This window comes from Choristoneura fumiferana, chromosome 23, assembly GCF_025370935.1.
Source record: "Choristoneura fumiferana chromosome 23, NRCan_CFum_1, whole genome shotgun sequence".
Classification (NCBI taxonomy): Eukaryota; Metazoa; Arthropoda; class Insecta; order Lepidoptera; family Tortricidae; genus Choristoneura; species Choristoneura fumiferana.
In genome coordinates, this window is record NC_133494.1 from 17,837,539 (window position 1) to 17,854,476 (window position 16,938).

The 16,938-nt window shown below is 37.3% G+C and overlaps 1 protein-coding gene across 1 annotated transcript in view; it reads left to right on the top strand.

Annotated features, from left to right (window-relative positions):
* The first annotated feature begins 3,304 nt into the window (after window positions 1-3,304).
* The window catches only part of LOC141440731 (uncharacterized), a 169,471-nt gene continuing 155,837 nt past the window's right edge, over window positions 3,305-16,938 (top strand). Inside the window, exon 1 of the mRNA XM_074105274.1 lies at window positions 3,305-3,623. Within this exon, the coding sequence (XP_073961375.1) occupies window positions 3,443-3,623 (181 nt within the window). The 5' untranslated portion in view covers window positions 3,305-3,442. The remainder of the gene's footprint in view (window positions 3,624-16,938) is intronic.

Here is a 16,938-nt window from a genome sequence, read left to right on the forward strand (position 1 = left end):
GACTTTAGAACCTGATCTAAGTTTTGTTATCCTGTAGGTACTTTTAAACGAGCAATTCGTGTATGTTAATATATAGGTAGCCACGACGACCACACGAACGGCACGAAACGTTTAGGGCCTAAAAACGGTTTTTAAAGGAAATAAAAGTATGACGAATAATTATTGCAGTAGACACATTAACTTATATATTAAGAAGAGTTCTATCGGACCACATTTTTAATTTTCATTCAATTTTTATGGAATAATCTAGAAAAACTAACAAAAATTCAACGTTGCCAGCTCAGCAGATATAAACGCTCTTAAAGTAAAGATGAAAATATTCAAACATGAAAAGCGAAGCGAACTTTTATCTGATCTTTATGACAAGCATTTGCGAAACCAACCACGACGTACCGGTTCCTAGCGAGGCGACCTACATCGGCGCCCGTAAAAAACGACGTGGTCATGCTCCCACATACGACGCTATTATGTCTTGCGATTTTATAATATTAACCTTAATTTCTTTGGTGATGACTCGCCGGTTCCAATGTCGAGACAATACAGCGCACTTTGAGGTATTACTTTTATTATGCATATCATTTTTTGCTATCATTTTTGTTCATTAACAAGTGACACAAAAAAAATCTAAATCATCTATCATCACGGCCGGTATTAACGAAGCGACTGTGTCTGTATCGATCGGCTCGATCGTCTCGAGAACGACGCCACACTAGAACGACGCACTCGCCACTTGCAACCACCGGTTGTCTATGGCTCTCGCGATGTCATCATTCCACCTAGTGGTAGGCCTGCCATGTCTGTTCCCGAGTCTTATATTTTTAATATGTTGGTACCTATTTATTTATTTCAGTATGTTTATTTGGGGCCTGTAGTAAGTGCAAGCTTCGCTTAGTTTTGGATTATCAATCAAGGTTTCTGTGACAAACTAACTGGCACTATGTACTATTGTGAGGGTCCTTTGACAACTTTGACGTTTGTGGCACGTACCATGTGATTGGTTTATAATTAAGCCAATCGCTAGCAAGACTAACGACAAACAGACTTCACGGTAATGACGTATACTGGCTGACGTATACGCTTAAACACCCACGGCTACTGTAATGTGGTTGAAACGTCGAGGTAAATATGACTCGTGTTTTAGCGTGATAAGTCCCGTTGGTGGTATTTTGACTATGAGTGAAAATCACGAAAGTTTAAAACATGATATTCCTCCTGTCCAATAACCCTCATTAGTGTCAATTGTTCTCAAATATTTATTATGTATTTAGAGACTCATGTTAACGCTTCAGACACTTCTAAGGGGGAGGCCTTTGTTCAGCAGTGGACGTCTTCCGGCTGATGATGATGATGATGTTAGCGCTTGTCAAGGCTAGAGTCGTCAATGGACATACTTGCATTTTGCAGGTGGTAGGACCTTGTGCAAGGTCCGCCCGGATTGCTACCACCATCTTGCTCGCTAATCCTGCCGTGAAGCAGCAGTGCTTGCACTGTTGTGTTTCGGCGTGGAGAGTAAGACAGCCGGTAAAATTACTGGCACTTGAGGTATCCCATCTTAGGCCTCTAGGTTGGCAACGCATCTGCAATACCCCTGGTGTTGCAGATGTTTATGGGCGGTGGTGATCTCTTACCATCAGAGACCCACTTGCTTGTTTGCCATACAGTCGAATAAAAAAAAAAACTTTCGATGATACATCGGATTTTATCAGTCCTACAAAACAGGTTCGGTGGTTACGCGTAGCATGAAGCTACTTCCGTCGCGCTTACACGTTTTGCGAATAAAGCTTGGCTCAGTTATACTAAATAAACAAACTTTTATACGTTGAGCGTGGAAATTGTTCCGGTTTACGACTGGTCGGAAATGCAGCTAGAACGAGAATGTATTACAAATTTTGTGCAAAAAAAAGTTTTGTTATATCTAAGGCCCTGTTTAGACCTGCAATAAAAATTGTTCAAGTTGTAAGTACATTTTGCGATACTGTAAAGCGAACAAGCTTTTTCTTGCAGGTCTAACCTGGGCTTAAGTCTGTCGATTGTTCAGATTATAAATACGTATTTGGTAGGTTCGTAGACACCGATCTATCAAATACACCTGCTTGCTGTTATTGGTAGTCTTGGTGGTCGGGACACCCAGACAAATCCGGTTTACTCAAGATCTCATTGATTAACATGTGATGAGGCTTTATTTACTCGATTTATTATTTTTCACCACATTATAGTTAAGTTTTTGTATAGAGACACGATTTTATATTACGTTTTGATGCTATGCTTTTGCGGTTCTATTTTTACTAGCTTCACGCTATTTTACAAGGCAGTTGTTAGTTTTAAGTTGCAATGTTTTGGTTTGGGGCCAGTTCGGACCATAGCCAGCAATAGTTCCGCGATGTGGCCGAAGTGAGCCTCCAAGTGAAAAAAAAAGTTACCATATTATAATTTGTTTAGAATGTTCATAGCACAAAATTCAATACACTACAAAGAGGTTTGACAAGCAAAATATTAGTGGCTAAGTTAAGTTTAATTTGATCTGATATTAATATTAAGTTTGATATTAGTTGAAAGATAATACTGTTTATTTGATATGATTATAGTTGTAGGTACATTCATAAAATATTATATTGTAGATTCGTTATTTGCTGAAATGTATTTTGAGATTGACAATAATCAGTATTTAAATTAACTATTTAAAACTATGATAATGTAACTTCGATTTATTGTTTTTGGAAGTATATATTTATCTGTTAAAGTTTGAAATTTTTTCCTGTATCTGTATTATTTTTTATATAGATTTGTTTTTACTTTTAGGTACTTATACTTTGTATGTTATGTGGCCAATTAAGCAATAGGTATTACAAGTTGTTTAAAATCAATAATAATTTCAACGAATTGTTTACAAGTTAGATGGAAACAAATAAAAATAATATAAAGATACGTCGCTACCAGTGTTTTATTGATCAATCGATTTTATCTTACCCGCCATCGCAGTTCAGCGAGGCTGTATCACTTAGAATGTGTCACAATGTTAACTTTACAACCTGCAGCTACGTGCATAAAACTTTAATTACTTGGACAGCACTGTTCCTAATAGACTACTCGTTTTATTACCAGGAGCGCGCGCGCGCAACTATCCCTTACTTTCGCAGTCAGGTCACTCGAGTGAAAGCAAGACATCTCCAAGTATAGACACCCGAAAAATGACCAAGTACTCGCATCGTCCGATCTACTAACAACGGAATTACTTTTTTGTTGCTTTAATTTTGTGGCCGAGACACGCGAAAGGCTGCGCTCGCGTCAGTTTGGTCAACGACACCGCGCATGCGCCATCCCCAACATGGCCGAAGCGCGAAATACGCGGGAAAATAACGCCAACAGTTAAAAGTAATTTTAATTAGTAAATAAAGTGATTAAATTGATAACCAAAGATTTTGATCAATATGAATTATTTAAAATGCTCATGAAATCGAATTTAAAAAAATGCTTTGTGTTTGCTGTGATATTTTTGTGCATGTGCGAGGGTAGAAGGAAAATTAAAAGGGAAATTGACAGTGCAAGTGACGTGCGGAATCACCTGCATGATCGAATCACCAATTCCAGTGGTCTGCGAAAGCCCAAAGGATTTTTTCCGCCTGGTAAGTTTAAGTTTGCTTAATTAAAAAAAGTTTTGCTAATTTAAATCCACTTTTAGTAGTCGGATTGACCTCAAAAATGGCCCTTGTGTCAAAATATCTGATGATAATGATATCCAATCCCACTAAAAATATAAATAAATACCTACCTACGATGACAATGTCGAACTCCACTAATATATAAGTTTATGAGTTTCATGTGTCATACATGATTGCTACTGTTTCACGTTAAAAGCGGCTAGCCAGATTTGAATGAAATTTGGTATGTATTTAGCTGGATATCTGGGACAACTTCTAGCCTACTTTTATCCTGGCATTTCCACCGGATCTGGACGTGCGAACCTAAAATCTTGATCCATGGGTGTTCATACAACGTAAATGAAGATTGTAAATTCTCGTCATCGAATAATAAAGAGTGAAATGCAGAGTGGAGGGTGCGTACAACGTATGTGGAAGCAGGGTCAACGGAGGCAGTGGATGCATAAGTAATACTCCCAGTGTATTCAACTCTATATTCGTCACAAATACAAACGTAGAGTCGTTATAATATGGAACTAACATATTATGAAATAACAAGCACATCTGAGAGCGGTCGGTGTCAAAACAGGAGGGAGAAGAGAAGAGCCAGAGACAAAACTAGTGTTGTCATATATATATCATGCATTGATCACAGACAAAGTAAACTGCTTTACACTCTATTTTTAACAGAGTCTTCAACGAAAATCACATGTTTCATATTATTATTCTGCAACAATCTTACGTTTATATCCTGTTTATGGACGTGCGAACGCTGACCGACTTTTTGATGCACCCTTGCATGTAGGGCAGAGGACTCGCGTCATACGGCCACAGTTGAATGTAAATAAACAAGTTTTGCGTTTTTTACGTCTCAGTTTTCTAAAGATCCGTTAGAATTAGTTTAATGCCAGGTCAAGGAAATTGTTAATACTGATATCAATAGTTAACAATCGTAACACCTTATATTAGTTTTTTAAAGCAATTTTGTGTGTTTGTCACGTTTTCTAATATGAATCATTGAGGAAACTATAGGTCTGTTTGTATTTCTTTGTCTACAATTTCATGTTTATATATGACTGTTTGTTTCTCAATAAATAAATAAATAAAAATAAATAAAAACTCGGGAACGGCTGGACCGATTTCACTAATTCTTTTTTTGTTGTGTTCGTTATTGTTAGGAGATGGTTTTTATTGAAGAAAATTTAGAAAAAATACAACGGGGGCGAAGCCGCGGGCAACAGCTAGTCTGGAATAAAACATAGGCTACTTTTTATCCCCATATTCCCACGGGATAGGGATAAAATCTCGAAACAACAACAGTCATGAAATTTTACATGATTGTTTTTAATGTAACTTCAATGAAAACCACGATTTAATTTTAGGAAATTCCCACGGGAATTTTTTGAAATCCCGAAATTTCAATTCAGCTGCTGGATCTAATGATTTACGTGAGCGAAGCCGCGGGTTAACAAAGTTAAAGGAAGAAAGAAGAAAATGCTCGGTGATAGAGTTTCCTCGATTGTAAAATGATGCAATCACGGCCTCGCAACGATTATCTAGATCACGCATCTCAATTAAAAATAATAAGGTGCGTGAAAGTGGATCGAGATAGCATCACGCAGTACAAATAATAGTAAAAGTTTTTAAAATGGTACAATCGCGTGAAAGACGTAATTAAATGTACCAATGACTTTTAGTTTAGCAGCTATTAACCGCGACTAACCCTGTACGGCGATTACAGTTGAGCGGGTGAATTATGGGGAATATAGTAATACAATATTTTAGAACGCTACGGGGTATTTAAAACACGCTTAGTCGCTGCCGTGTTAAAATCTGACTAAACTGTGGTTCATTGTTATTAAAACTTACTGTAAGTACAGTCGAATAAATTGAATTATGACCCAGAGTGGAACCTTTAGTAATCAATTTCATTATGATTTCCTTGACTAAAAGTAAGAGATGTCAACATGACTTTTTAGTAGCACAAAGGTTCCATTGTTCGACTGTACCTATAATATGGTGCTGTTTTTATTCGACTCGATGGCAAACGAGCTAGTGGGTCCCCTGATGGTAAGAGATCACCACCGCCCATAGACACCTGCAACACCAGGGGGATTACAGATGCGTTGCCAACCTAGAGGCCTAAGATGGGATACCTCAAGTGCCAGTAATTTCACCGGCTGTCTTACTCTCCACGCCGAAACACAACAGTGCAAGCACTGCTGCTTCACGGTAGGATTAGCGAGCAAAATGGTGGTAGCAATCCGGGCGGACCTTGCACTAGGTCATACCACCTGCAAACCATGTGCTATCCTAAGACTGCAAATAAACAAAATAAGTTTTTTTTTAATATATGATAGGTGGCAAACGAACAGGGGTCACCTAATGGAAAGCATACCTAATCAACGCCGCTCATGGACATTCATAACTTAGTCAAAATACCACGCACAGGACTTATCACGCTAACACGTTTCGGCAACATTACAGTGGCCGTGGTCACGAGCCCACGTGACCGTTACTCGTGACCACGGCCACTGTAATGTTGCCGAAACGTCGAGGTAAATATTACTCGTGTGTGTTAGCGTGATAAGTCCTGTGCGTGGTATTTTGACTATGAGTGAAAATCACGAAAGTTTAACCCCCTTATTCATAAACTTAACAAGCCTATGTTAACTAACAAATGCTTTGTCCTTTCTAACAAATACATATGTCGAAGTGACAGAAAGGACAAAGAATTTTAGCGGCATTTTAACAAAATAGATTTGACTGTCGTTTATGAATAAGGGGGTAAGACATTATATTCATAACATAGGCTGAGTTACGGATGCGTTGCTAGCCCTTTGAGAAATGAGTAAGCTTGTTAAAAAAAAATTTTTTAATGTGTTTTTGTACTGACCGAGTTTTTTTGTTTACTTGCATTTTCATCCAAACTACATTTCCTTGTACAATCACTAGCATTAATATCTGCCACAGCGGAGCGTGCAAAAATATCTGACACGTCCTTCCAGCCCTAGAAATACAGTCGTATCAGATATTTATGCACGCTTGTTGTGTCAGATATTTGTAGCTCACAGACCGATTTAAATACAATTGTTTTATTTGAAATCAAGGTTTCTAGCAATAATTCTTAGACATGTTTCATCAAAATCGGTTCAGCCGTTTGTGAGATATTGAACTTTGAAGTGACAAGTCGGGGGTTTCCAACTGTTTGTTGGTTAGTTTTATACCTATACGGAGATGGTCTTAAATGCTTTCGAGTTATTAAAGGCTCTATCTGTAGAACTAGGGAATGCCATGAATGGAGGACAAATCAGTAACAGGTTGTCGGTACGTCCGTCTAAGAAGGGTAAACGTTGGAAAGCAAGTGCATCCGGCAATACGGCCTTGTTGCACGCAAATTACTAACTGCAATCAGACTTAGTTGAATTAAGCCTTAGTTAGAACTAGAATAAGTTTTATTTAAAACTAGCTGTTTCCCGCGACTCTGTCCGCGTAGAATTCGTTTCTAGAATTTTCCGGGATAAAAACTATCCTATGTCTTCTTCGGGATTCAAATTATCTGTATAGGTACCGGATTTCACCTAAATCGGTTCAGCAGTTTAGATGTGACGAGCTAGCAAACATACAGGCTTACAAACTTTTGTACCTATATTTTAGTGGGACTACCGTAAGACACTGACATCCCATCCTATTAATATTATAAATGCGAAAGTTTGTTAGTCTGTCTGCTTGTTACCTTTCACGTGTATGGTATTAATTTGTTATTCATTTGTGCATGCAGTTTTTGCCCGACTGTCCAAAGGAGGGTTCTTTTTGAGCGTGTGTATAAACACCTACATCTATTTCTTTGGTTTGGTCCTCTCTGTAGCTTTTCAATTTTTAACCCCCGACGCAAAGAGGGGTGTTATATACGTTTGACCGCAATGATGTGTCTGTGTGTCTGTCTGTGGCACCCTAGCTCTTAATGGACCGAATTAATGCGTTTTTTTAATTTGAAATCAGGTTTTCTAGCGATGGTTCTCAGATATGTTTCATTATAAGATAGTAAAAATCGATAGACTGAACTTCGCCTTGAATCATGGACGGATCCATGGGGGGGGGGGTATGGGAGTCATGACCCTCCCCTGGACCCTGAGCTGGGTCTAAGACAAAAGAAGTACCTATTTGTTAAATATCGGTCGAGAATCGAGTTAAACAGCGGATGGTTACAAACATGTTTATTGAATAGACGAATGACAAGAGTAAACGTTCGTACACGTACATATATATATTGAAAATGAATTTAGTTACGAGTATGACTAGAATTTGACCATGTTACCTATATCGCAGAGCGAGTCGTAAATCAACCAATTCGGTACCAATGCGTATGAAGACATTAACCTAAACCGTCATCTAGAATTTATTGTCCAAAGGTAGACAAAGTTATTGGCAGCCGTGTTCATAATCTAGAGGCTCTCTTTACGACTGGCCGCTCAAGGACCCTATTGCTTAAAAATGACCGACAGTAAAATATCGGAAGTTACTCGTTTGGATTGTGACTACGCATTGTACCGCTCATGAGGAAGCTCAAAGTCACTCAAAGGGCTATGGAGAGGTCTATGCTCGGGGTTTCTCTGCGCGATAGAATCAGAAATGATGATAAGGGTAGGCAGGACTGATGGCCGATGGGGTCAGAAGGTTCTCGAATGGCGTCCGCGGACCGGGAGACGAGCTTTCGGTAGGCCTCCAACAAGATGGAGCGACGACCTGCTTAAGATCGCGGGATCGCGGTGGCTGCGGAAAGCACAAGACCGGTCTGAGTGGAGAGCCTTGGGGAGGCCTATGTCCAGCAGTGGACGTCTTTCGGCTGACATGATGATGATGATGAATGTATCGCTGCTGGCACGATTTTACTGAAATAATGTGAAACGGGCATTAGGACTGTTAGGGCCTATGCTAGCTGACGCGGTTAGCACGGAGCTGGTTGACGCCTATGGAACAATCTAACCATAAAATATTCATTGTTATAAATAATAATAATATAATATTTAACGTTTATTTCAGGCTCTAGTCCCATATACTTCATGTTAGTTACAGTCTTATAATGATAATGTTAGTAGTTAATTAATTGCGATTAAATTACATTTTATCAAAACAATAAAAATAGAAAAATAAAAATAGATGACACAGTTACAAGCTTGTCAGAATACAAGCTTTTTTTGCTGACTGTACTTGCATTGTCACCCAAACTACAGGCACGATCCTGGCTGGACTACCAGGGTGTCACTACTAGATTATTGTATATCACCGATTACATAAGTATTCCAAATTTTTTTGATTACAGACAGACAGACAGACAACGGGACAAGTGAAACTTTGAACATGAAACTACCGTGAGACTCACTCATATTAAGTGATATTATAACGGATAACTCACGTCTTAAACCGAGTTTAGCTCGACATGTTTCGGGCTATGAGTCGTGCGAGCAGAGCGGTGGCGCGTAGTGTGCGTGTTGCGGCAGCCGCCGAGTCGCGTGCTCCTGAGAAGAAGGGCTACGAAATAGCCCGAAACATGTCGAGCTAAACTCGGTTTAAGACGTGAGTTATCCGTTATAATATCATTTAATACAAGTGAAACTAAATAAAAGTTTGTAAAATGTGTGTTAATTTTATAGTTTACAAAATATCTATTTATTTATGTAGTTTTATGTAGTTAATGGTGTGTAGTATGTCTTTATAACGGCCCGAGGGTTGCCGACGGTGCTGGCTGAAAATCAGCGCTGGGGTGTTTTTAACGCTTCAGCATTATGCTGAGCCAGTGTCCGATTCACAACCGCAATGACACATACCTTTGTGTTGTTTTTTTTTGTACATAATATTTGTTGTCTTGTGTTGTGAATAAATGTATTTTCTTTCTTTCTTTCTTTCTTTCTTTAAAAATAGCCCTTATTCCTCGTAGTCTAAGTATGAGGTACGCTAAACGCACGAATCGCGTGCGACGGATTGTGCCTGCACCCGCGTCCGCAGGCGTGCGCCCGCGTGCACCGGCGCCAGCTCGTAGGCCTTTCTAGGAAAGGAACGGAGTAATTAACCCTTTATAAGGCCCCATTTATTGGAGCATACTACCTACCACAGAATCAAAAGCAGCTATCGAATACATACCTGACAAAGAATATTTTTAAAGCTAGTCGTATTTCAATAATTACAATGGAAATTGTGACGTATTGTGAAAGCAATAAAGTTCAGTTTCCAACTCAATGCATGTTTTTTTATTCGACTGGCTGGCAAACGAGCATGTGGTCTCCTGATGTTAAGAGATCACCATCGCCCATAAACATCTGCAACATCAGGGGTAATGCAGGCAACTCAGAGGTGCGAACCGGGTTTGAACCCACGACCCTCAGTTTGAGAGGCGATAGGTCAAACTACTATGCCACCACGGCTTTTAAATACTATGATCAAAAATACCGGTATTAAAGTAAACGGTATTCCGATACCGGTGTGAGGAAAACAATGTTTCTTGTGCAATACTTTTAATAATCCTGACATCCTCAATAATAACACCTATTTAAATCTACCTACCTAATATAATAACGATTCTATTCTTCTTAACCGCATCGCCAACTTGACGACTAAATTTTTCCCCGTCGACGAAACATACATAATGTATAATGTAATGTAATAAACCTAGCATTCCCCCACACCATTTAGTAGACGTGTTAGCACGTCCCTCACTGAATAGCTCTGGTACTCAAAGCATATATTCATAGCAATAATATGGTAACGGCACGTGCGTAAAAGTATTTTATACAGCCGAAAAATTGTCGTTGGCCGGGAAAGTTGGATTATATTTTTAGAGTCACTCCGGGATCGGAGCGGGTTTTGATCAGTTCATCGATGTTACTACAGCTTAAGGTCAGGTTGTCAGCAATCAACCATTTTTTACATTCCACCAACCATTTTTTTTTTAGTCGGTTTGCCATAATAAATCGGCCCTCATGTTTTTTGTGTATAATTAGTAAGGATTAAGGAATAAGCCGGAAGAAAGAAAGAAATACAATTATTTACAACAACACAAGACACAACATTATTACAAAGACAGGTACCTACCTAACATGGAGGATTAAGTGTGCTTCATTTAATTACAAGGTGACAGCTCTGCGCTCTCGTCAGCGCTGACAACAATAATACTCGTATGCTGCTGTCCACTCTCATAACAGATTAGTCACCCACAGGAGGAGATGAGTCTTATTCTAAAACCGGACAGGGCATAGAATACCTACTGCGTCCAAATAACTGGGTCTTAAGTGTTACGAATGTCGTGACTTGTGACAAGTGGGATCTTTGGCACTCTTTTATGCTGATTACTTTTCTATATGTGGCGAACGAGCACGTAAAACAGTGTCCCTTATGTAGTTTCGAAGTTAATATCACAGGTGGCTGAATATACGTACTATATTCCGTATAAATCACTTCGTTGAAATTAATATCAAATAAGTACTCAATTCTGCGATCTCTTGGAGCTACGAAGTAACAAAGTTCTTGTATTTTTAAAGAAAAATAACGGAAATCGAAACAAACAGGACACTTGTTTTCTGTTGATATACCTTTAAGTGTAAAAAGAAAATGTATAATTATATACCTATAGTTTATTGCTGATTTATGATTTAGTCGTAAGAAAAAAACTGCGTTTCTTATAGACACTTTGAAGTATTTGAAGTCTCTTGGATCGTATGGCTGCTGGGCGTTTTTATAGTTAAGGCCTTTGGGAACTGACATGTTCATTATTGTTTGATCAAAGTTCCATAATAAATAAAGATTAAAAAAAAAGTATTTGAAGTAGGTACCAACTTATTTTCAGCGGCTTAAACTTGTACGCAAACAGTGCGCGGGTACGTCTCACACTTAGCTCAATTTTTAACCTAAAAAAATTTCGCACCATAAATATTTACGCAAAATAACCTAGAAATAAGTTTCCTTTAGCAGTTTGTTATTCACAGAGCGTCCGCGCAATGTATAGCGGTCGCGCATTACGCATAATTTACCAACATTTACATTCTGTGGTTTCTTTTTCCATAATTAGTGAAATTAGAGACATGTGTAGGAATGTAGAGGACTAGAATTAGAATTAGATGATTCTTTTGAACAAGGTAAAGAGCTAAAACGAAATGAGAGTTGTTGCTCTACTTTTAATTACTTTTAATTATTCACGTTATCTATCAGTACGTAAAGATGCTTCCTGACCATGGGCTTTAAATTTAAGTTCGTTTCTGGATGAAATGCAAAAAATTTGTACATAGTTAAGGGCTTTAGTGAAGAAAACTTAATTGATTCCTTTGTGTTACGAAAGTTAGTCATACAAACTATATCGGTAACTTTCGTAACACAAAGGAATCAATTAAGTTTTTTTTAACTAAAGCCCGTAACCATGTACAAATTTTATGCGATTCACCCTTCTACTTACTCACTTAACTAAGCTACTTTTGTATTGTAACAATTTTAAAATAATTTTAATTTAGATAATTTATTGATCTTTAAAGTTTAATCGTTAAATCAGTGAATCGGATATATAGCGATGTTATCTATTTCTTCGGTATGGATGTCTTTAAAATTTAAATGTTTAGGTATCTTAAAATCTAATCTTAATCCTCTAATCTAATCTTAATAATCTTAGGTAATCTTAGGTATTTAGTTTAAATAATTTGACATTTAAAATCTTTTTTACCCCGACGCAAAAAGAGGAGTGTTATTATTTTGACCGTTATGTGTGTATCTATCTGTGGCACCGTAGCTCTTAAACGGGTGGACTGATTTAAATGAGTTTTTTTTTAAATTGAAATCAGCTTTTCTAGCGATGGTCCTTAGATACGTTTCATCAAAATTGGTTCAGCCGTTTTTGAGATATTGAACTTTCAAGTGACAAAGTCGGGGTTTCCCAATTTTTTTTTGGTTAGGTTATTAAGATAAACATTTATCGATACCCTGTCAATTTAGTATTGAATGTAAGTATGCACTCCGAAAATTACACGTAATCTGTATGAAAGAAATAAAATGAACACTGATTTAAAAAAAAATGCAGAATAAAAGTAGCTCAGTTACCTATACGAATACGAGTAGAATAGAATCTTGCATTTAAAAGTATGAAAGCTAAACAGGCCAAACCACTGAAGCTAGGTAGAACTTATATGTAAAATTTCACATCAATCACAATTCTTTCTGGCCATGTACCTACAGTACGACGTTTTTTTGATCTGCTGCAGACATTGAGTCAATTTTATCTTACAAAAGAGAGCAATTAAAGCATTTTATATTTGAAGACGCGTGAATCTTTAAGGTCTTTTTTTAAGGAAACAGATATCCTAACCTGCCGTCGCTTTATGTTTTGAAATAATCATGTATGTAAGGAAGAACATATGTGATTTTCCCACTAACGTCGATAAGCCAAGGCTACTAAAAAACACAGGGAAGCTTAAAGTTCCATCTTACAGACTGGCTAAAACCAAAAAAGTCTTTTCTGGGAAATTGCATACGTTTTTATAATAAAATTCCAAAAAATATTATAAATGAAACGGATACAAAATTCAGATCTATTGTCAGAAGACATTAATATCAAAGGCATATTATAAAGTTAATGATTATATCATGGACAGGGATATTTGGAAATAATTCCGATCCGCATTAGCGATCCCTTCAAATAGCGAACCTACTGTGTTAAAAATAAAGTTGTGTTAAATACTTGTGATGTATACATATCATTTAATAATATTGTAAATCTGTTGTTTTAAAAAAAATATACCTCGTTGAGTTTCTTGCCGGATTCTTCTCAGCAGAGGTTTTCCGAACCGGTGGTAGATTTTTTTGACATTCATAAGTGCTTGTTATAGCCTAAATTGAATAAAGATATTTTGACTTTGACTTTTTAAGGTATCATAGTGTTATAAGAACGTCCATGACTGCGTAAAGTGAAATGTTGTTTAAGAAACTAGTTATAGTTAATTAGTGTCCTTTATCAACGACTTAACCTGTAGATATATATAATGGATGATTGCTACGAAACCGGTATTCACATTTTCTAACGGCTGTTACCAGTAATAAAGCTAATATAATGGTGTTAAGATGCAGTTAGACATGCATGTGACTGTAAGCTGCAGGGACGTATATAGGCCGAAGTTAAGGCTGCTTAGAGTTGTATATCTAACTATAAATAGTATTGTGACTAACTGATAGATCACGTACGTCGAAAATACACACACTAGAAAAATAAGACCAGCGCTGGGAATCGAACCCGGTCCTTGGCATTCCGTGCCACGTGCTATACTACTACACCACCGCTGGACTGTTCCAGCGATATGGGTTTTACGGGATGACCGTAAAAGTAACAAAATTTGGAGTTGAAATAAATTTAATACAAAAATAAATTGAAAATACAAACTGAAATATGGATGCACAGAAAAACCAGAAAAATAAGACCAGCACTGGGAATCGAACCCAGGTCCTCGGCATTCCGTGCCACGTGCTATACCGCTACCCCACTGCTGGACAACGCAGTGCCACCACCAGTGCACCAGTGCTGGTCTTATTTTTCTGGTTTTTCTGTGCATCTATATTTCAGTTTGTATTTTCAATTTAGGTTTTACGGGATGACCGTAAAAGTAAAAAAATTGGAAATGAAATAAAAAATACAATAAGATTCCAGAAAAACAATCTTAATACAAAAATACTCCAAAAATCATTCTTAAGATCACGTACACTGTAATAGACCGTAGGGCTAGGTTTTGAGGCTTCAAAAATATTAAAGTTGTTTCTTTTTCGCATATAACTGAACTACAGATACTGAACTGAACTTGATAGTGTTAGAACTTGGCTTGACACACTATCGCCTGTCTAGATTGCCTTTTTAATGTCTACTTTCTTAAATTTAATGTAATCGTTTTATACTCTTGAACTGTGACTTTCATCATTGCTTATAAAATTGGATTCACCTAACGGTTAGATGCAGTTATTTATATTAGTAAATTTGAAACTATTTGAATCAACTTGACCTCAGTGTATAATAGTAGGTAATAGTTATTGTATGGAGGGCAAAATTTATCGATTTTTTATGTATCTACCTAAGCACATTTTGAATCAAAATACAAACTCGGATATCAGATAATCTATGCACTTGTCGCTGCGCTCACCGCGTATAATGAGACAATGTTTGGCGATGATGCTTGCTAATAAGATTATCAGATGCAAAATGGACGTGCGACAAACGCATTGCGTTTAACGCAGCGTTTATCGCATAAATAATCGAGCGCTTAAAAGAGATGACAACTTGCTAACGGATAACGATATAATATTGTAGCAAGTTTGACCTAGTCTTACTTCCAACAAGTTTCGTAACAAAAAATATGAGCAAAAACCAGTCTTGGCAATTTGAGGAACCAGGACGATCTATGACTTAAATTAATTAGGTTCAAACTTAGATTATAATTGCAACGGTGTTAGAAAATTCACAGTAAATGAGGTAGGTTTTTGCAAACATCACTTTCTATCACATTAGTAATGCGGATTCTTTGCGTTATTATAAGGTTTTAAGCACTGTCTTCGTTTCAATAACTCTATATATGATACTTTGTGAATCAAGTAAACTAATGCAAGCGGCACTGGCGGTTTTAAGTTTATTTACTTGTATAAAAAACCTCGCGGTTAAAAACCTCGGCGGTATAACCGTAGTGCGGCCTCGGCCTATTGTAATTATTCGGCGAGAGCAAAACCAGGGGGTTTAAAGCTAGTAGTGGTACGTATTGCTAGTTATATTGTGCGTTTAGTTAATGTTATTGTAGTGATTCCTCTATTTCACTACTTTAATGATGATGCAACACGCATAGAAAGTTCGGAGCACTTTATATTCCAATATCACGTTAACGTCACTTTCGTTTTCATGGTCATTACAACCATAACCTACAGTTAGTGGCCAAACTGAACCGGTTGCGTCTGATAACACGTAGAAAGTCGACATATCTAATGTATGTTTGAGGACTGACCGATTTTATATAAAGTAAAATAAGACCACGATATATTTTGTGGAAATTTTCATGGGAATTTAGTAAAATTGGGTCCATATCGGCTCGTATACTTTGTTTGTTTGTTGAAAGACCGAATGTAAGTTTGTTAGAATGATCGTTTGTTAGAACTCTTTTTCCTGTGAATCCATAAAATAATATTAAAAATTGTGATGTTTTTTGGAATCTTTTCTGTGTATTTTTATTTCATTCCAAATTTACTTTTACGTTCATCTCGTAAACCTAAATTGAAAAATACAAACTGAAATATAGATGCACAGAAAAACCAGAAAAATAAGACCATCACTGGGAATCGAACCCAGGTCCTCGGTATTCCGTACCGCGTGCTATACCGCTACCCCACTGATGGTCACCTGGGTTCGATTCCCATTGATGGTCTTATTTTTCTGGTTTTTCTGTGCATCTATATTTCAGTTTGTATTTTCAATTAAGAATTGTTATAAAATAAACCTAACTTATAGTTTTCTAAGGGATTACCTTCCATTTAAAATTTTCAGAAAAAATTAAGGTTTCAGTGGGAAAAAAATTATGACAAACGATGATTCGGACAAACATTACAGTATGACTAGCGAAAAGTATGCGAACTTTGGCGCTTCCAGTAAACTCCCGGAATTTCAATTCAACGTAATAAGCAATGGTTTACACGAGCGAAGCTAGTATCAATTTTGAGTCATTAGAAGTTGTCAAGGATAATAAATAAATAAGGAACATACATACCAAGGATTAAACTAACCTAACCATAATAATTTAATTTTTAATACAAGGTTTTTTGCTGACTGTACATTTTGTTGACTGTACTTGCATTGTCACCCAAACTACATTTGCATACCAAATTTTAAGTCGATGCTATTAACCGTTGAAGAGTTCCGTCCTGCGGAGACGATCCTGGCCGGACTAGCAGGATGTCACTACTAGATTATTGTATTGTCACGCGATTTACATAAGTATTCCAAATTTCAAGTCAATCTGACTACTGGAAGTTCCTCAAATTTAACTTGCAAGATTTGACTGCAGACAGACAGACAGACAACGGGATAGGTGAAACTAAATAAAAGCTTGTAAAATTGCTGATAAATTCAACTGGAAACTATGTTCAGCATGTATACATAACTATGTAATAGGTTAACAGCACTTAACCTGAACCGGTTTGCACCAATCCATCGCAAAAAAACCCAGTTTTAAAAAACCCGCATCGCAATCGGTCCATCCGTTTGAGAGTTACGATACTACGGACAGACAGACAGATATTGGCA